General features: G+C 39.9%; 1 protein-coding gene across 2 annotated transcripts in view; it reads left to right on the forward strand.

The window, feature by feature from the left end:
• Positions 1-22,438, forward strand: part of PATJ (PATJ crumbs cell polarity complex component) — a 367,374-nt gene that overhangs the window by 246,758 nt on the left and 98,178 nt on the right. For both annotated transcript variants that reach the window (XM_044238351.1, XM_044238352.1), the window contains exon 30: positions 12,860-12,932. In XM_044238351.1, coding sequence (XP_044094286.1) covers positions 12,860-12,932 — 73 coding nt within the window. The remainder of the gene's footprint in view (positions 1-12,859; positions 12,933-22,438) is intronic.

Consider the following 22,438-nt stretch of genomic DNA (forward strand, 5'->3'; position numbering starts at 1 on the left):
GAAGCAAGTAACATGAGTGATTTTATATGAATGGTGTTTATTTATGGAAACACAAGGCCTTAATGGAAGGTTTCTTCTATGACATCATTCTGTTTTCTTGCTTCCTTGTGCTCTGGAGGTCTCTTAGTTTCTGTATGTTCCAAGTCCAGTCATGTAGCCTGCCTATGTTCGGTGAGACCCCAGTATCCCTTTAATAAATTCCCTTTTGCTTTAGTTGGTCCATGTTCACTTCTCTTGCTTGCTGCCAAAGAATCCTAATGAATGGGAAGAGTAATAAAAGTGAGCTATCTGAACAAATTATGAAGAACTAGAGTAAGATATATGGTTCTTTCTGTACATTTTCCTGTCACCTGTAGGCCTTTAACCTTGATTCTGAGAATTTTTTTATCCTTCAGACTTACTTAGAAAGCACAAGACCCCTAAGCAAGTCTTTGCTGAGGATCTCCAGGATGGTACATTTCTACTGTCACCCCATTCACTGGCTCTTGGCACAAGATTGCCGTGATTATCTCAGAGGAATCAGGCAGGATTTATTCTGGACTTACATACCTGGGGTTGGGGGAAGTCACCTTTCCCCACAACATGGCCTTTTGGTGAGGGCTGGATATCTGAACATTAGTCCTTTGCCAGCCAGGAGAAGGAGTAGGTGGCTGAGGGTATCTACTACATTATCTTTCAGAAAGAACCTCTTAGAGAAATTTATTAGGCTAAGTCATCCCATCCATCCTATGCTCCCCACATCAACCCTTCCGCCAACCTGCACTGCCAAATATTTTATGAGCCACCTTTTCCTCTGCACAACTGGCAATAATCATTCAGAACTTGCCTGGGGCCACCTTTGTGAAATGTGGGTCTGGATGCTGAGTTACTCCCAACAGCCCTCATTAGTTGTTGGTATTGTTGGGAATGCCAACAATAAATTTCAACAAAAACAAATAAATTTCATGATTCTGTTGTTGGTCATTTATTTCAGATTCAGCATATTGCTGTTTTGGTGGTTTCATCCAATTGGAAATTGAAGACTATTCAGTCTGTTCATAGAGTTATAAATATATCCTGGTATCTCTTCAGGAAGGAGTTTTCTCCCACTGAAATGTAACGATGTGCTTTGTTTTGTATGTGACTTCTGGTTCATTTTTATCGAGCTTTCCCTGCCAAATGTTAATTCAGTGTCATGTCCCAATTAATATAACAAACATAGAGTTTATTTTTTCTATCCTCAATTGTCTTATATCATTATATTTAGTATAATCAGAAAATAATATCTAGACCTATTTAGCTGTGTTCATGTGTTCCTCATTATTCTTTGTGTGTGTGTGTGTGTGTTTTTAAACAATATGCTAGGAGCTAGATTGTAGTTGTAAGCATTTTAGAACAGGTTTCAGAACAGTGAAATCTACCTACTCAGCTATCCAAGCTGAATTCAGGCACATAACTTCTGTTTTTGATACAGTGCTATTTTGTTCGCATAAAATAAGATCCTATGGGTTTAGTGAACATGAATTTCCAAGTGGCAGGACTGCAACAGTCAGAAGACAATAATGATATTTAAGTTATAGTCTAAGTATATATTCTCATCATACTTGCACAATTTTTTTTGGTCTCAGAAAATTTTTTTTAATTGTGAAATCTGTATAACATGAAATCTACCATCTTAACCATTTTAAGTGTACCCTTCAGTGACATTAAGAATATTCATGTTGTTAGGGCGCCTGGGTGGCTCAGTGGGTTAAGCCACTGCCTTCGGCTCAGGTCATGATCCCGGGGTCCTGGGATAACCCCCACATCGGGCTATCTGCTCTGCAGGGAGCTGCTTCCTCTTCTCTCTCTCTCTGCCTGCCTCTCTGCCTACTTGTGATCTCTATCTGTCAAATAAATAAATAAAATCTTAAAAAAAAAATACTCATGTTGTTGTACAAGCACCACCACTGTCCATCTCCAAATGGATAAAAATCTGTACCTGGTAAAAATAATAATAATAAGAAGAAGAACTCCCCATTCTCCCTCTCCTGCCCACAGCCCCTGGCAACCATCATTCTACTTTCTGTCGCTAACTATACTAGGTACCTTATAAAAATGGAATTATACAGCATTTGTCCTTTTGTTACTGGCTTATTTCATTCACTTTAATGTTTTCGAGATTCATGCACGTTGTAGGCTGTCAAAATTCTTCTCCTTTTTAATGCTGAATAATGCTCCATTGTTTGTATATACATGTATTTATCCATTTGCCTGTCAGGGGACACTTGGATTGCTGCTGCCTTTGGATTTTTGTGAGTAGTGCTACTATGAACAGGAGAGTACAGATGACTTCAAGATTCTCTTTGGGATATATACCTAGAAGTAGAATTGCTAACTCATATAGTTACTCCATTTGTAATTTCCTGAGGAGGCTTCGTATTGTTTTCCATAGCAGCCTACCATGACATCCCACCAGCAGTGGACAAGTGTTCCAGTTTCTTCACAACCTCACCAACACTTGATATTTACGGGGTTTTCGATAGTAGCCATCATCTTTGGGTGTGAGGTAGTATCTCACTGTGGTTTTGATTTGCATTTCTCTGCTCATTAGTGATGCTGAGTGTCTTTTTATGTGTATATTGGCCATATGTATGTCATCTTTGCAGAAATTTATTTTCAATTTTTTTGTCTATTTTTTTGTAAAAATTTTATTTATTTATTTGGCAGAGAGAGATCACAAGTAGGCAGAGAGGCAGGCAGAAGGAGAGGGCGAAGCAGGCTCCCTGCTGAGCAGAGAGCCTGATGTGGGGTTCCAACCCAGGACCCTGAGACCATGACTTGAGCCGAAGGCAGAGGCTTAACCCACTGAGCCATCCAGGCGCCCCTTGCCTATTTTTTTTAATCAGTTTATTTTGTTGTTGAATTGTAGGAATTCTCTATATATTCTGGATATTAAGCTCTTATCAGATCTATAATTTGCAAATGTGTTTTGTCATTTCATAGGTTGCCCCTTCACTGTTGACTGTGTCCTTTAATGCACAGAAATTTTTTTTTTAAGATTTTATTAATTTATTTGACAGAGAGAGATCACAAGTAGGCAGAGAGGCAGGCAGAGAGAGAGAGGAGGAAGCAGGCTCCCTGCTGAGCAGAGAGCCGGATGCGGGACTCGATCCCGGGACGCGAGATCACGACCTGAGCTGAAGGCAGCGGCTCAACCCACTGAGCCACCCAGGTGCCCCCAGAAATTTTTCATTTCATTGTAGTCCAGTTTATCTATTTGTCGTTGATCCTTGTGCTTTTGGTCTCCTATTCAGGGTACCATTGCAAATTCAATGACACAAAGCCTTTCTCCATGTTTTCTTCTAAGAGTGTTACAGTTTTAGGTCATATGTTTAGGGCTTTGATCCATTTTGAATTAATTTTGAAAGTGGTGTAAGGGAAAGATCCAACTTTATTTTTTTGCGTATGGATATCTAGTTTTCCCAGCACGTTTGTTGAAAAGATCAGCTTCCCCACCCACCCCCTCCACCCCCATTGAATGATTCTGGCATCCTTGTTGAAAATCATTTGGCCAAATATGTGAGAGTTCGTTTCATGGCTCTCTCTTCTGTTTCATTGGTCTGTCTGTCTCTCATTATGCCAGTACCACACTGTTTTCATTCTCTAGCTTTGTAGTAAGTTTTGAAATCAGGAAGGGTGAGACGTCCAATTTTGTTTTTCTTTTTCAAGAGTGTTTTGGCTGTTCAGGGTCGTTTGAGATCCCGTATGGATTTTAGATGGAACACACTCACTTTGAAAGATGTAGAAATGCTCCTTAGATCCCTGACTGTGATAAATGAAAAGTTAAGGCATTCTGCATTCACATACATATACCACCGATTACATCACATTTTCTTTTCCTCATTCATAAATTGTTGTCATGAGCTCATCGTGCTTTCCTGAAGAATAAGTGTGTTCTTCTCAGAGCCCACTAATCTTTCTTTTACCATAATTTGTCGTGTTCTTTTAGAGGTTATATTGGAGAGAGTATCTCATATTTATTCTAAGGAGGTAGTCAATAGTTGTTGGATAAATGCTTCAAGTAACATGTTAATGAAATCCTAAGAGATTTACAATATGAATTATGGTTATAACTTTGATGGATGAGCAATAAGGGTATAGGATTTTATCAACAAATCCCTGTATATGACCTGTATGTACTTCCAAGATTGCAGTTAAGTATTCCTGGAAGAATAGAATGACGTTACTGAGAAAAGCTATGTAAACAGTTTAGAAATGCAGAGGAGGGAGAGATTACAGTTGGAGAAGTGAGTTCAGCAAAAGCTAATTAATGATACCTGGGTAGATTTACATAGGAAAGAATTGAGTCCCAAACTGCATGAACAAACTTAATTCAAGCATTTTGAAGTACTTTCAGATGCTAATAAGACCATAGAGTTAAATAAGTTCTTGGGGGCCTGGGCACCTGGTTGGCTTGGTGGGTTAAGCCTCTGCCTTGGGCTCAGGTCATGACCTCGGGGTCCTGGGATGGAGCCCCAGTAGGGCTCTCTGCTCGGCGGGGAGCCTGCTTCCCCCTCACCCTCTGTCTGCCTGTTTGCCAACTTGTAATCTCTCTGTATCTCAAACAAATAAATAAAATCTTAAAAATAAATAAATATATACATAAGAAGTCCTTTAAGAACTTCTAAGACATATAAATAAGTAATTATATATCAGGCAAAACAAACACCTATAGGGGAAACTCTGTGATACTGAATTATTCCGATTGCATTTTCAAGCTTGTCGAAAAGGGGGTGTTTTTCATAATTGAGAAGTGATTTGGATTCACTGAGACAAGAGAGAAAGCAGAACAAGGAAGCCAGTAAGGTTACTCTTACTATAGTACAGAAAAAGTGAAAAGTCCATGAATTAGGATGCGGGCTCTGGGACTAGAGAAAAAGAGAGGAAAGAATGAAATTTAGAATGAAACCATCCAGTTCTTCGGATATAAGGGTTAATGGCTGAATGAGTTAATGGTAACAGAACGCTCTTAGTCCCTGGAAACTTAAGCATCTGAGACTGGACATCATGAAACCATAAAACAGTAGATGTTAACGATTGTTCTTGTGCTGTGGTGCTTTGACATTGACCTTATCTTACAACAGTTCTGTTAAAAGATACTATCCCAATTTTCAAGAGTTTATTTATTTGTCAGAGAGATAGAGAGAGCACAAGCAGGGGGAGCAGCAGGCAGAGAACCAGGCTTCCCACTGAGCAGGGAGCCCGATGCTGGACTCAGTCACAGGACAGTGGGATCATGACCTGAGCCAAAGGCAGGCACTTAACTGATGGAACCACCCAGGCGCCCCACTATCCCAGTTTTATAGGTTAAGAAACCAAGATTTTGGGGCACCTGGGTGGCTCACTGGGTTAAAGCCTCTGCCTTCGGCTCAGGTCATGATCCCAGGGTCCTGGGATTGAGCCCCGCATCAGGTTCTCTGCTCAGCAGGTTCTCTCTCTCTGCCTGCCTCTCTGCCTACTTGTCATCTCTGTCTGTCAAAAAAAAAAAAAAAAAAAAGAAGAAGAAAAAAAAAAGAAACCAAGATTTTAAAAAGTTGCTTGGTATCTTGCTTATATCTTAGTGATGGAATCTGTACCTTTGCCTAGGTCTGCCTCACTCTAGCTTTCTTTCCAGAATAGCATAGTTCTCTTACTTTGATATAACAATGAATTCATTTTTTATTTGAGGCATTATTTACACTCAGTGCAATAAACTTGATGTGTTCAGATTGTTGTTTTGAGAATACAAAACATACACTTGTGTAACCATCACCCAAAACAAATATATGAACATTCATTCACCCCAGAAAGCTGGCTAGTGCTCCTTTCTAGTAGTCCCTCTGGGCCCCAGAGATAACATTTCCTGATTTCTGTCATCATAGATTGGTTTAAGCTGTTCTTAACCATCATGTAAATAGAATCAAATAGGATTAATTCTTTTGTGTCTGGTTTCTTTCATTTTACATAATTTTTTTTGAGACTTACCCATTGTTACGTCTATCTGTAGTTTGTCCCTTCAGTGACTGAGTAAGATTCCAATCTACGGACATACCATAATTTGTTCGTCCATTTTCCTGTATGTGGACATTTGGATTGTTTCTAGTTTTTAGCTATTCTGACTACAGTAGAAGCATGACTTTAAAAATAATTATTATAGAATCAACTTGTATAGAGCATGTTTGAGTCAAGATAAACTCAGTTATGCTTCAGTGAACTTACAGCCAAATCTCAGTGGCTTAAAGCAGCAGAGGTTTATTGCTTCATCGTGTTACATGTCCTTCAGGGTTCAGCAAGGGGGCCTCGCTGCTCTCCCTGGTCATTCAGATACCCAAGGCAAGATCTCAACATGTATTTCCATGATTACCGAGTATTTGGTTCAAATAGCGACTCAACTTTAAAGGAGAAGAAAAGTATAAGCCAGAGGATTTATGAACAGCTCTAATTACTATCACAGAAGAATACTGAGGGACTTACACTCCGCTCTGTTTTTTACCATGTTACCTGCACTGTCATGTTTGATGAGTATTTTAAAGCACTTTACAGTCATTATATCTCTACAAGGACTTGGCAACGAAAATCTGACACTTGGAACTTAAGTATGAGAAGTTGATAGAGGGAACCAACTCAGACCTTTCATGCTTTTTACCCTAAAGAAAATTATAAAAGAGCTTTAAGAGTACATTGTGACCCAGTCAAACTTTTGGTTTGGGAATATTGGCTTGGGTATATAAGAGAAGAAGATATATTTGGTTCTGGGAGAGGCTGCTAAAATGGGAAACACTATAGTGTGGTAGTCAGAAGAATAGATCTTTTTGTTTTGTTTTGTTTAAGGTTTTATGTACTTATTTGAGAGAGCACATGAGTAGGGGAAGGGTCAGAAGGAGAAGCAGACTCCCCGCTGAGCAGGGAGCTGGATGCAGGACTCCATCCCGGGACTCCAGGATCTTGACTTGAGCCAAAGGCAGTGGCTTAACCAACTGAGCCACCCAGGCACCTAGAAGAACAGATCTTGAAGCTAGACTGTCAGGTTTGAATCTCAGCTCTGCTATTCATTAGCTTTTTGAGTTTAGTCAGTGTACTTACCCTCTGTGTAAAATGAAGAAAATAATTGTAGTTACCACATAGAGTCGTTACAAAAGTTAAATGAGTTAATCTATGAAAAGCATTTACAACAGTGGTACATGGTAAGAACTCAAAAGTTATGTTTCTGGTGACCATGTTTTCCAAATGAAAGAGTTTTATCATGTATTCGTTTTCTTTTGCTGTTTAACAAGTTACCACCAATTTAATGGCTCAAAACAACACCCATTTATTAGCTCAAAGCTCTGTAGATCAAAAGTGTGGTACAGGGACGCCTGGGTGGCTCAGTGGGTTAAAGCCTCTGCCTTCGGCTCAGGTCATGATCTTAGGGTCCTGGGATCGAGCCCCACATCGGGCTCTCTGCTCTGCAGGGAGCCTGCTTCCTCCTCTCTCTCTCTGCCTGCCTCTCTGCCTACTTGTGATCTCTGTCTGTCAAATAAATAAATAAAATCTTTAAAAAAAAAAAAGGTGTGGTACAGTGTAGCGGAGTTCTCTGCTTAGTGTATCACAAAGCAGAAATTGATGTCTTGGCCAAGCTGAGTTCTCATCTGGAGCCTTGGGAAAAAAATCAGTTTCCAGGTTCATCTTAGATGATGTCTTTTAGTTCCTTGCTAATTCTCAAGTGAGGACTACTCTCTGCTCCTAGAGGCCATTCACATTCATTGTTGTTGTTGTTGTTTAAGATTTTATTTATTTATTTGACAGACAGAAATCACAAGTAGGCAGAGAGAAAGAGGAGGAAGCAAGTTCTCCTTGGAGCTGAGAGCCTGATGTGGGGCTAGATCCCAGGATCCTGGGATCATGACCTGAGCTGAAGGCAGAGGCTTTAACCCACTGAGCCACCCAGGCACCCCATTCACATTCATTGTTACATGGCTTCCATAATCCTCAGACCAGCAGTGGTGCTTCTAATCTCTGACTTCCTGTCTCTGACCTCCACTCATTCCTTAGGATTCATGTGAGACAGTCTACTAATTTAGAACATAGGGCACTGAAGCTCTGAGAAGTAAAATCTCCAGATTTGAAGGACCCATGTGATTAGGTCAGGCCAAAATGATAATCTTTGTCTTAGAATCAGCCATGCTGTATAATAGAACCTAATCAAGGAATGGGAATTGATCCTATTCAGTATGTAAACCAGGGGCAGGAATCTTGGGAACCTTCTCAGAATTCTGCCTAACACCAAGTACCATTGGGTGTATTTTATAACAAAATAAAATTGAAATCAGGTCCTAGAATGTGTAGAATATATAAATATATTCCACAAACAAGAAACTGAACTGGGAGTGTTTCTAGCATCCTTCTGGAGAAAAACTAAATTGACAGTCGCTGTATAGTAATTCCATTATTGTAATTGTTTGCTTATTTAGCTATAGTCCTCACTAATTGCTAATATCCTCACTAATTGCTAATATCAGCAGACATGCAGATATGCATTCCTCACTGTCTAGCTATAGTCCTCACTAACTGCTAATATCATCAACACCAGGAATGATGCTTTATTCATCTTTGTACCCATAGTATAAATATTAAATAAACATATATGTATATATATATATATATATATATATATTCAAAACAAAATCAGACTTATATTACTGAGTTTCAGTGAATTAAAGTAAATCCTGGCCAGCTTAAATTAAAAGGAGAATGCATTGTAAGAATACAGGGGTGTCTCAGGGACTCTGAAGGAGCCATACAGCTAAGGCTGAAGAAAAGGAGCCAGGATGACTGCTGAGTCATCCTCAGAAGGGACGTCTAAACCCCCTTTAGCCTTGAGCATTTCCATTGGTATTATCTAGCTATTACACTCCAGATCTTTGTGTCTGCTCTACATTTTGAGTCCCTGGGAAAGAATCTGATTGGCTCAAACGAAGACAGGTGTTTGCCCCCTACATCCACTGAGGTTGAGGCAGACCATCATTGTTACACAATAGACATTGCTACTCTGGTCCCTTCAGGGAATTGCTGTGACCTGTGCAGACCCCCAGGAAATGTCCGTTAAGGTGGCAAATACTCATAGCTGCCTGGCTAGAGGCAGTATACCGTCATTAATTCATTGAAATAGCTTGAAAAACTCAGGGCATAGTTTTGATAGTTCTGCTTCCATATCTTTTTCTTACCTTGCTAAGATCACTTTTATTCAGCAGTACTCTCTATCAGGTACTCTGTTGCAAGCTAGGGGGATGCAGAGATAAGATCCCATCCCTGGGCTTGGAGAAGGAGAAAGAAGAGCACAGATGATTTTAACAGAGCATAGCAAATACAAGGTTCTGTACTCTGGAAAACTGTTCCCTTACCCATGGTGGCATCCCATTACCTCTCTCAACAGCTGTTAAAGATAATTATAAAATACCAACAAGTAATTACAATTCCTGATTGTGTCCTGTATGGGGCACCTGGGCCTAAGAAACTTACATTAATTATCCTAGAAAGGAAAGAAAAGTTATGAAGCAAACAGATTTTATTCCTTATGAGAATCATAGGAGAGGAGGTTTGGGAGGGTCCCCAGAAGTCATTCAGGTTAACTGCTTGTTTGAAGTATAAATGCCTTCTCTCCTTTGGCTTCCCTCTTGCTACTCACTTCTCTTTAAAATTGTCAGATCTTTCCTTGCTTGATGTGGAGGTGTGTGAACACTCCCTAGTAAGTGGATTATAAAGGATTATGAAATGTAACTTCTTAAAGCAGCTTCCTTCTCTCTATTGAGAGTAATTGTAGGTTTTCTATTTTGTGAGTTTTAAAAAAATTAATGTGGAATTTAAAGGCCATTAAAGTCATACTAATTTAGAGAAAACCATTAAATTATGAAGGGATAACTTGGCTGATGTGAAGTAACTTGGTCCAGGTAATCATGACTTCTCAATAAGAATTTATGTGCAGCCATATTTTTAATGCTAGTAACCTTTGAAAGAAGTATAAAAAGCCATCTGCTTAATTACTGCCACATATACTCAGCCCCATGAGCTCTGAATCTGGAGCAGACAGGTCCCCTTGGCTTTCAGCTCTTAGCTAGAGTTGAGTTCTATTGTGTTACTCAATGAAGGAAAATGAATGCAAAAGGGAATTACCACTTTGAAAATGCTTTTACTTATCCAAAGATAACGGATTACTTCTTCCTATATGAGCAAACTGCTAAGGAATGGATTGTACTCCCTGAAAAACAGTAGCCATCTCTTAATATAATTAGTGCATGCTCAAGGCATCTGTAATAGTGTCAGAAAAAAAACAGATACATTCTTCATGCACTGTCATTTTTCGGTTTTAGCTTTTCCCCCTTTTTGCTTTGGTTTAGCTCATAACGCTAGGTAATCCAAGACTCTCAGAAGGTTAGAATAAGAAATGGTACCTAGACTTCATGCCTTTATTTATACTCTGCTTCATTCCACAAAGAATTTACATCAGCCTAGAATTCACACAGTTCAATTGAATTCTTGCAGTCCAGTTCATTTAACAACTATGTTAGGATAGATCGTTTGCCAGGCACTGTTTGCCCTAGATAATATGAGAGAGAATAGGAAAGACAAGCCTCCTGTCCTTGGAGTGTTTACCATCTAGGGGAAGGCAGATTGGAAGCACATGTTCATACAGATCAGTTAGGTAAATTATGAAATACACAGAACTGCAACCTTTGTATAGGGTTCTATGCACATACAATAGAGCTCCTGGAAGGCTTGTTTCCAGAAACGATGTTTTTGGTCAGCTACGAAGAAGAAATAAGAGCACAAATCAGACAAAGGATTTGAGCAACAGACATGCAGAACAGAAAAGGATAGGGCTAGAAAGTGCCCTGAGGTGGATTGGAGTTTAGCTCAGCTGAGAAATGGAAAGAAATCTCAAGTAGCTAGACTGGAGCAAAGTGAGTCAGGAGAAGAGAGAACAAGAGGAAGCCAGAGATAGGGGCTGGGGCAGACTGCTCAAGGCCTTAGAGCCTCCCCCAAAATTGTGGACCTGATCCTAAGGGTGATAAGAAGCCATAGGAGGATTTTAAGCAGGGGATAGAAAGATAATCAGATTTATGTAGAAATATAATCAGATTTAGAGCCATAATAACTCTGCTGGGTGAAGAATAGATTGGAGAAAGGTAAAAACTATATAAGTAGGGAGACTAAATACAATGCTCTTATATTAACTCTGGTGAGAAATGGTCATAGCTAGGGGAACCGGGGTGAATCAGTTGGTTGGATGTCCAACTGTCAGTCTCAGCTCAGGTCTTGATCTCAGTGTCATGAGTTCAAGCCCCATCTTGGGCTTCACACTGGGCATGGAGTCTACTAAAAAAAAAAGGAAGAGAGAAAAGGAAGAAAGAAATGATAATAGCTTGCCCTAGGATAGAATGGAATTAAGTGGACAAACTCAAGATAACGTTTTGAAAGTAGAATCAACAAGACTTCTTGATTGGATATACAGTTGAGGGATTAGAGGTTTCAAGAGTGCCTCTTTGGTTCCTGGTTGAATAACTCTGTGAACACTGTCAACATTTACTCAAAAGAGGAGGATTGATTGTGGAACATTCCGGTGACTGAGTGGTAATAAGAGATCTATTTTATTTGAGATACTTGTAAGAAGACATCCAGTGGAGATATAAAGTAGGAGTTAGAGATCAGATATTAAGCTCAGAAAAAGACTGGGCTAACTACGTGAATTTGGAAGACATCAATATATAGATGGTCTTTTTACTTAAGGGAGTAATTCACCTGCTTGAGGCTGTTGAACTCAAACTAGAGCAGAAGGATAGGTAGATTATAATAAAGACAGACATTTCAGGTAAAGGCAGTGATAGGATTAAAGCAGCAAAGTAGGAATGACATAGACCAATGGATTTTTTCCAGTGGGTGAGAAGTAAAAAATAAAATGGGGATGGATTTTGAGTGCCTTTCCAAATCAGGGAGCGGCTATCCTGAATATGAATATGGTCATATGGGGAGAGATCTGTGAAGAGTCTTAGGTCTTTGCATACCAGGAAGAAGCATTTTTGTGATTTCCCATGGTTTATACTGTAAAACCTAAAGTCAAACGTCCCATAAATCTTAAGATAATTATATTGGTTTTGCGTCATGAATGAAGAGTAAAGGTTAGATCTCCCACAGAACCGCTGCTTATCATTTGCTGGTCGCGTCATGGAAATAGGTCCAAATAATTAGAGCTGGTATTCTAGAAATTGTTCTGTGCCTCTGGCCCTGGTGATGAATGTTATCTCCCACCATCTCTGCTTCCATTATGATGAGGAGGCGTTGAATTAACCCACAAAGCATTATCTGTCTGGATCTCGGCTCTCCCCATCCATCACACCTCACAGTGTCCACCCATGGAGGGCCTGTTGTACGCATCCCTTCATTTGGCATCATCCTTCACTTGGCAAAACAAAGTTAGAAGCCAAGTAAGGAGGCCGGGAACCGTTCCAGTTCAAAGAACAAAATACTCTGGACATTAATGGGCCGAGAGGTTAAACACGGCCATTTGAAAAATTTATACTCCTCAGTGCTGAGAGAGTTGATGTCTTTCCAAAATGATCCCCAGCAGCACCCGACTTACTTAGCAGGATCTAGCTCACCCCTAGCATCATCATTCTCTGTCACAGGAAACCATTTCCTGGTGTTCCTGGGCCAGTATATCCCTTGGTGTGCTTAGTAGCTTTGCAAGCTTAAAACCAATATATATTTGTGCATATTATTATTCTAAGGTGCTTTGTATACATTTTGAATAGAGAAAATGGTTGTTATTTGAACCAGAAACTTAGCATTTGCTGTGTACTGATTCTGCCTATTTTCACATCCACAGAAATGAAGATGCAGTCAGTCAGATGGCTGTTGCTCCCTTTCCAGTACCATCAAGCTCCCCGTCTTCTGTTGAGGTAAGATGGCTCCCAATTACCAGGTAGTGACTTTGATGGATTTGTCAGGATTATTTTTTTTTTCAAATCTAGCAGTTTTGATTTTCAGTATATGGTATTCCAAATTCATAGAATTTGTTAAATAGGGAATTACTCTAATTAGAAAGTATTTGAGGATTATAAAGTAATATAAAATAGGGGCATCTAGTAATATAAAATAGTGGCTCAGTCGGTTAAGCGTCTCTTTTTTTTTTTTTTTTTAAAGTTCAGTTAGCCAACATACAGTACATCATTGGTTTTTGATGTAGTGTTCAGTGATCCATAAGTTACATAAAACACTCAGTGCTCATCACAACATGTGCCCTCCTTAATACCCATCACCTGGTTACCCCATTCCCCCACCCCCCTCTCTTCTGTAACCCCTCAGTTTGTTTCCCAGAGTCCAGAGTCTCTTATGGTTTATCTCCCTCTCTGATTTCTTCCCGTTCAGTTTTCCCTCCCTTGTCCTAAGGTCCTCTATGCTATTCCTTATGCTCCACATAGGAGTGAAACCATGGGATAATTGTCTTTCTCTGCTTGACTTACTTCACTTAGCACAATCCCTTCTAGTACCATCTGTGTTGATGCAAATGGCAGGTATTCATTCTTTCTGATGGCTCAGTAATATTCCATTGTATATATGGACCACATCTTCTTGATCCATTCCGCTGTTGAAGGGCATCCCAGCTCCTTCCACAGTCTGGCTGTGTTGTGGATATTGCTGCGATGAACATAGGGGTGTATGTGCCCCTTCTTTTCACTACATCTGTATCTTTAAGATAAATACTCAGTAGTGTAATTGCTGGGTTGTAGGGCAGCTCCATTCTTAAGATCTTTTGAAACCTCCATATTCTTTTCCAGAGTGGCTACACCAGCTTACATTCCCACCAACAGTGTAAGAGGGTTCCCCCTTCCCCACATCCTTGCCAAAGTTTGTTTCCTGTCATGTTAATTTTTACCATTCTAACTGGTGTTAGGTGGTATCTCTTGATTTCAGCTCAAGTCATCTCAGGGTCATGAGATTGAGCCCAGCCTTGGGTTTCATGCTGAGCATGGAGCCTGCCTAAGATTGTCTCTCTTGCTCTCCCCACCCCTTCCTCAAAAAAAAAAAAAAAAAAAAAGTAATATAAAATTATGTTAAACACATTAAAATTTAACATAGGAATATTTCTTTCCTTGAAGTTCCTTAAAGTTGGGCATTTCAGAGTTTATTAGAAAAAACTATCTTTTTTTTATTTTTTTTTGAGCTTTTATTTAAATTTCAGTTAGTTAACTTACAGTGTGATATTAGTTTCAAGTGTACAATATAGTGATTCAGTAAATGCATACATGCATTTACTAGTGCTCATCAGGACAGGTGTACTCCTTAATCCCCATCACCTATTTATCTCCCCATCTCCCTCCCCTCTGGTAATAACCATCATTACCTCTTTCTCTATAGTTTCAAAACACTTTTTTTTTTTCTTCAAGATTTTTTATTTATTTATTTGACAGAGAGAGGTCACAAGTAGGCTGAGAGGCAGGCAGAGATAGAGAGGGAAGCAGGCTCCCTGCTGAGCAGAGAGCCCGAGGCGGGGCTTGATCCCAGGACCCCGAGATCATGACCTGAAGCGAAGGCAGCGGCTTAACCCACTGAGCCACCTAGGCGCCCCTCAAAACACTTTAATACCTATTATCTATGATCACAAATATCTTTAAATAATTACTTTATTAATGGAGAAATTACTAGTGCAAGATTGCGATCACATTGATCAGCTTCTAGAGTTAGACAGACATACATCAGATAGCTATATAATCAAGTGTCTCTTCAACTGAGGGAATATTACACTCTCTTCACATTTTTATTTATTGAAGTATTTTTAATTCCAAGAAGAAATACATGCTTATTGTAAATAATCAAGCCATGCAGAATTATTAGGGAAAAAAGTTAATTTTCCTTTCCCCCCCTCCCTGAGGAAGTTATTCTTTAGTATTTTCCCATACTTCTTCCATACTTCCATACTTCCTTTTCTTCTACCACAAGAATAAACAGCTATACATGAGAATAATACCTCTTCTAGTAAAAACTTAATTGTATATAATACATCCTTTCCATTCAGCAAGCATGCAGGGGGAGTGCATGTTACGCATAAGGCAGTCTTTGGAATGAGATACACGGGTATGAATAAAAAAGAATGCTTTGCTGTGGTTCAGCTTACATTCTAATGAGGAAATTAGTGAATAAATACACCAAGAGAATTATCAGTAGTGGTCAGTGCCTTGCAGGGAATTAAAATAGGGAAGGTAGCTTGTGACCACTTCATCTGGTGTTAGGGAAGCACTCTTGGACAAGGTGAACTGTAAATAAGATGAAAATGGTAAGGAGCCAGACACAGAAATAAAGGGGAAGAGCTTTCTTTGCAAGGAGGACAGAAATAACTCTCAAGGGAGGATGTGCTGGGGCGTTGGATGGTTATGGCCAGAGGCATACTTGGAGCCTGGAAGGTGGTAATGGGGCGGGAGCTTTGAGTCAGAGTGAGAAGTTTGGGTTTTAGCCTATTTGTGCCAGGAAACCAGTAAAGGGGAATGAGGTGATTCAGTGTACAGTCTACTAGGTAGAGAATGGACTGCAAGAAGGTACAAGAAATAGGCTAAGAGGTAGAGACCCACATGAGACCTGTTTGCAGGTAGATGAAGATTGCGGTTTGTTGTTGGAAGCAAAGAAAAGTGAGTGGATTCTTGGTGTTCTGGGTGTTGAATCAGACTTGATTGATTAAATATGGGAACTGAGAAGAAATAGAGCATGAATAAATCTAGATTTTTGGCTTGAGCAATTAGATGGATAGCGGTGCCATTTATTACAGTCTGTTGGAGAATAGCTGTTCTTCAGCGGGGAAGCAGAAATTAAGGGGTCTGTATTAGATAGGTTAAATGTGAGATGCGTGTTACACATCCTTCTGAAATAGATTGTACTCATTTTTTTAAAAAACTTGGGTTTTTTTGCTTAATGTAGTGGCCATATTTTAATACTCTCTGATTATCCTTTTTTTTCCAGCTGACAAATATTTAGATAATGTTATGATGTCTTGCCAGTAAAAGAATACCAAAATAAAGATGATGGGTGTGTGTGAGAGAATTGTTACCAAATAATGCTTTTATTTCTATAGCAAAGATTTCCCCCAAAGTACAAATGCTGAGTCATAAGCTATACAAGTTCAGAATTTTCACTTACATTGACCACTCGCTACCTGAAAAGACTGTGGTGATAGGTATTGACTCCCCACCAATAGCCATTTAACCAAAGCTTGCCAACACTGGGATATTCATTCTGGTTGAGACCTAGGGTAGGCAGTTAGGGTGGTAGAAAGGAGGGGCCCCAGACCCATACCGTTTCTGTTCAAATCCTAGCATAACTATATTCTAGTCACTGGGCCTTGGACAATACCTCTTCTGTCATCGCTTTACTTATCTGTAGAAGAGTAACAATAGTTGCACCTCATAGAGTTGATAAGATTAAATAAGACGTATGTATCTTTGTGCCTGACACAAGGTATTTACTCAGTAAACACTAGTACTTAATTCTTCATCTTTTTGTGTTTACAGAATGTCCTATAAATCGTTGGAGGGAGTGGGGAAAATAAGAGGAATTGTTTTAGAATAATTTTTTGTTGTTGCATTGTTAGTTATCAATGTACCCATCAAAATATCCCCTTGGAACTGAATTTTAAGGGGATGATTGAATCTTCTGTCTACTATATCGAACACTGTCTTATAGGCCTTCAAATGTGGTCTCCTGTCCCACTTATATCCAGGCCTTTGAGAGACAGTATTATTATTATTCCCACATTGCAGAAGAAGAGACTGGGGTCTAGAGAGGCTAAGTAGTATGCCCACGTGCCCAGAGGTGGGTATGTTATTAGGATCAGCTTCTTCATCTACACCTAGAGGTGTCACCACCCAACAATCATAGACTTGTAAAGAGCAAAGGAAGTAACACATATAAAACATTTAGTACAGCTCACAGCCGAAAGTACATTTAATAACTGTAAGCTGTGGGACGCCTGGGTGGCTCAGTTGGTTGGACGACTGCCTTCGGCTCAGGTCATGATCCTGGAGTCCCGGGATCGAGTCCCACATCGGACTCCCAGCTCCACGGGGAGTCTGCTTCGCTCTCTGACCTTCTCCTCGCTCATGCTCTCTCTCACTGTCTCTCTCAAATAAATAAATAAAATCTTTAAAAAAAAAAAAACTGTAAGCTGTTAATTTCTTCAAGTATTTCAGTATATTAAACTCAATTTTTAAGTATATTATACAATATTAGCTACTGTTTTTAATATTTGGATTTTTTTTCATGTTTTTAACTGTGCTAACCACAGAAATGGGTTCTAATCATTCAGTCACCAGTAAAAAAATAAATATTTTATATTATAATTGAATATGTGAATTGAATTATATTATAAAGAGGGTTTTTTAGTTTTCCTCTGAACTATCGGCCTCCAGCAGCTGCCAGCAAATGGTGAGTGACACCCTTCCTCGGGGTGCTGTGTGAAGTCTGAGGTATGCCCTGGGCTCGCATCCACTTCCTTATCCCTTCCCACTCACCTGTGATGCTCTCACAAGGCCTTTTCCCTCCTCAGCCATTTCTAGTAAGTACTTAAGCATAACTCATATCTGACATATTGCTGAAAGCACCAGCCCATTTAAATCATAACCAGAGATGAAATACAACCATAGCATTATTAAGTTGGGCCTGATAATGGTTCAGCACATTGAATAACCATATTATATACGAATGGGATCTCATATTCATTTTCTTATTGAGCAAATATTTATTGAGTCCTGACTATGTGTCGGGTAGTGTTTTGGACACTGGAGATACGGCAGAGAACAAAATCACATCATGCAGGCGTGGGCCAGCAGAGCAAACAAGAGTGGTGGCAGAACACTGAATAAGAAGTCTGAAGGTGTGGGTTCTTGTTTTAGCTCTGCCAGTCACCTGTTGGGCATCTGACCTTGTTAAGGCAGTTACCCTATCAAAGCGTTGCTTTTTCTTTAAAACCACGTTCATAACCTCCCCTGGCTGTGACAGCCGGCATTCATGAGAATCCGGCACTAAATGTAGGTGAAAGTATTTTAGAATCCGTGTAGCTATATACGTATATACGGGATTATTAGCATTCCTGTTGCTGTATTCTTGGTGATTGTATTACTGCGGCAGCTGTATGGTATAGTGATGAAGAACTCAAGCTTGGAAGTTGAGCAGATCTGAGTCCCCAACTTTGTTCTGCCACTTACTGGCAGAGAGAACTTGAGCCAGTTAAGGTCTACAAGCTTACATGTCCTCACATTGAAAGGGAGGATTGATAGTAATAATTACTTCTATGGATTTGTGGAAGAATTGAATCATGTTTATAAAATGCTTAGCATTTTTCGTGGCACACAGTAAGAACTCATTTTCGTTATTATTATACTTATATTATTACAGCCCTCTAGCAAAACTCACGGCCTCCAGCATCTTCGTTTTCAACAGTTGCATGCAACATGGGATTTATTTTCTTAACTGTATTAATATATGTGTGCTCTTGCTCCAAAACCTTTTATACCTCTTGCAGATCTTTGTTTCAAGGTTAGAATTAAGGCTTTGTATTTACCTCCCCAACCTCTACTAATCAGCTTTCTTTTCTCATTAATGCATAATAAAGCAGTAGACACTCTCCATGTATCTGTTGATTCCTTCCTCGCCACCCTGCCTCCCCTCCGACAACAGAGGCACACACATCTTGGTCTCTCCAATACTTATGTCTTTGTTCCTGTTGTTTCTAACACTTGGGTTGCCTTTCCACTTCCTCTTTATTAATTCACAACCAGTAATTCCTTGAAGAATTGTTTTTGGAAGACTCCTCCAGGTTTTCTATGATTCAAAATGAATAAAATAGGGGCGCCTGAGTGCCTCAGTCACTTAAGCCTCTACCTTTGGCTCAGGTCATGATCCCAGAGCCCCTCATCTGGCTTCCTGCTCAGCAAGGGATCTGATTCTCCCTCTCCCTTTGTCCTTCCCCCTGTTCCTGCTCGCTCTCTCTCTCTCCCCCAAATAAATAAATAAAATCTTTTAAAAACAATTAAAAAATGCCTAGCACTTAAAATACAATAAAATATAATAAATGTGAAATATTACTATGATCAACTTCATCCCACATCATTCTCTTAAGTAATCTTTAACTCTCCTTCATAGTTAAATAATGTTCATGGTTCATTTAAAAAATAAAAATTGTCCTTTGTGTGATGCCACCTGGGCCTTGTAGAAAAGAGGCACCCATTTCTAAAGGAGTTTCTCAACTAGGACTATATTGCTTATAATTCTCTCACTATCTGAATATTTTAAAAATGTATGACTATAGAGAAAGACAATTATCATGTGATCTCACTGATAATGTGGAATATAAGAAACAAGGCAGAGGTTCATAGGGAAGAGAGGAAAAAAAGTGAAACAAGACAAAACCAGAGAGGGAGACAGCCCATGAGAGACTCTTAATCATAGGAAACAAACTAAGGGTTACTGGAGGGGAGGGTAGTGGGGGGATGGGGTGGCAGGGGGATGGACATTGGGCATGTGTTGCAATGAGCACTGGGTATTATAGAAGACTGATGAATCACAGACCTATACCCCTGAAAGAAATAATACATTATATATTAATTAAAAATAATAAATATTTGACCAAGAATAAAAGGCTTCATTAAAAAAAAAAAATCTATGGGGCGCCTGGGTGGCTCAGTGGGTTAAGCCGCTGCCTTCAGCTCGGGTCATGGTCTCAGGGTCCTGGGATCGAGCCCCGCATCGGGCTCTCTGCTCAGCAGGGAGCCTGCTTCCCTTCCTCTCTCTCTGCCTGCCTCTCTGCCTACTTGTGATTTCTCTCTGTCAAATAAATAAATAAAATCTTTAAAAAAAAAAAAAAATCTATGACGATGTGCACCACACTAAATTGTAGGCTTCTTGCTGGGCTTACTGTCTTCTTGACCACTGCATTCCCAGGGTCTGGCCTATAGCACTTGCTTCATATTTGTTGAACCAGTGAAAGGGGTGAACTATATTTGAGCTTTTCTACTACAGCCTTGATGCTTCAATTCAATGTTGAATACTTCCCACTGATTTAATTTATTATGCTATTTATCAGATAGCCACTTTGTAGATCATGTACAGTCTCTTACCTCAAAAAACTTCTAGTCTTATAAAGAAAATAAGATATATATATTACTAAAAAAAGATGTCCCAAGAGATAAAGCTTTAGGAGGAGTTCAGAGAAGATAATAGTATTCCCTGGTAAGAGAACAACTATTTCTGTTGGGTCGATTGGATTTTAAAATAGGAATATGATTAGATAAGAATGTGGGAATAGCACAAACAGAAACATGGAAATAAGAAAAACTGGGATGTAGAATGGGGAGAAGAATCTAAGGGTATAGTAATACAAGATGAGGTTTGAAAAACCATTTGAGGTCAAATGAGAGAGACTTGAATTTAAATCTCAGAAGGTTTGAATTTCATGTATTCAGCCCTTAGAGTTGTTGAAGACATTTTGAACAATGAAATAGTTTGACCAGAGCTCTATTTGAGGTAGGTCCTCTAAGAGCAACATCAAGGATGTCTCTGAGAAGGAAACTCAATTAGAAAGCCACTGCTCTGGTCTTTTAAGAGGTGCTCAAAGCTCAAGTATACTTGGGTTGCAAGGTACTTACTCCTTTCCTCGACAAGGCAGGATGAATCTTTTAGAATATCTTTATAGAAGCAAACAACTTCATTTTTTCTTTTTCTCAGAAGTTGTTCTTTTTTGAATACTAAGTGAGACGATGCAGGACTCCCAAAGAATGGACAGGTTGATTACCCAGGGAATGCTATTAGCATAATTCTCATTTTACCTTTAATTGTGCACTGCCTTCCCAGAATTCTGAATAGCCTAGGAAAATATGCTTATGATGGGGGTAGAATAAAAAAAATTTGATTTGTCACATCCAGTCAGCATGACTACAAGAAGAAATATTTGTGAATTTAGACTGGCAGTGAGATGAATAAATCATCCTGTGGTATTTTTGGAAGAAAGCACTGGGCTTGAGAAATGGGATGGTAAGACCAATATAAGTTTTTTTTGTTAAGATTTTTTTTGGGGGGTGGGGGCGCCTGGGTGGCTCAGTGGTTTAAGCCTCTGCCTTCAGCTTGGGTCGTGATCTCAGGGTCCTGGGATCGAGCCCCACATTGGGCTCTCTGCTCAACAGGGAGCCTGCTTCCCCCTCTCTCTCTGCCTGCCTCTCTGCCTACTTGTGATCTCTCTCTGTCTATCAAATAAATAAATAAAAATCTTTTTTAAAAAAAAAGATTTTTTTTTTTTAATTTGACAGACAGAGATCACAGGTAGGCAGAGAGGCAGGCAGAGAGGAAGGAGAAGCAGGATCCCTGCTGAGCAAGGAGCCCAATGTGGGACTCGATCCTAGGACCCTGGGGACCCGAGCCAAAGGCAGAGGCCTCAACCCACTGAGCCACCCAGGCACCCCATAAGTTTTTTATTTATAAAAAACTTCCATTGTATCAAGGAGGTATAGTTGCTGTTTTTTTTTTTTTTAAAGATTTTATTTATTTATTTGACAGAGAGAGATCACAAGTAGGCAGAGAGGCAGGCAGAGAGAGAGAGGAGGAAGCAGGCTCCCTGCTGAGCAGAGAGCCCGATGCGGGACTCGATCCCAGGATCCTGAGATCATGACCTGAGCCGAAGGCAGCGGCTTAACCTACTGAGCCACCCAGGCGCCCTAGTTGCTGTTTTGTTGTTGTTGTTGTTGTTGTTTAATTTGCTTAGGAAAAGCTTAAAAAGAAAACAGTTGTATATACTAATATGCTGGTTCATCATGTTAAATGAGGAAAGAGGATAGGGAACAACATTGTAGAGCATTTAACTAATCAGAAGTGTGGCTTTTCCAGTCCGCAGGAACATCCTTAACTAATTCAACTTTTATTGATAACTTGCTTTCTTCGTTTTTAAGATTTATTTATTTATTTTGAGAGAGAGCAAGTGTGAGTGGGGGGGAGGAATGGAGGGAGAGGGACAAGCAGACTCCCCATTGAGCACAGAGATCGATGCCAGGCTCAGTCCCAGGACCCTGACATCATGACCTGAGCGGAAACCAAGAGTCGATGCTTAACTGACAGAGTCACCCAGGGGTGCCTGATAACCCACTTTCAAATAAAAACATAAATTCCTGGGCGCCTGGGTGGCTCAGTGGGTTAAGCCGCTGCCTTCGGCTCAGGTCATGATCTCAGGGTCCTGGGATCGAGTCCCGCATCGGGCTCTCTGCGCAGCAGGGAGCCTGCTTCCTCCTCTCTCTCTGCCTGCCTCTCTGCCTACTTGTAATCTCTCTGTGTCAAATAAATAAATAAAATCTTTTGAAAAAAAAAAAAAACATAAATTCCTGTTCTCATGGTTCTCACTGTGTAGTTGAGGGAAACTATAGGTAAATAGAGGGTA

This window comes from Neovison vison, chromosome 2, assembly GCF_020171115.1.
Source record: "Neovison vison isolate M4711 chromosome 2, ASM_NN_V1, whole genome shotgun sequence".
In the NCBI taxonomy this organism is placed as follows: domain Eukaryota; kingdom Metazoa; phylum Chordata; class Mammalia; order Carnivora; family Mustelidae; genus Neogale; species Neogale vison.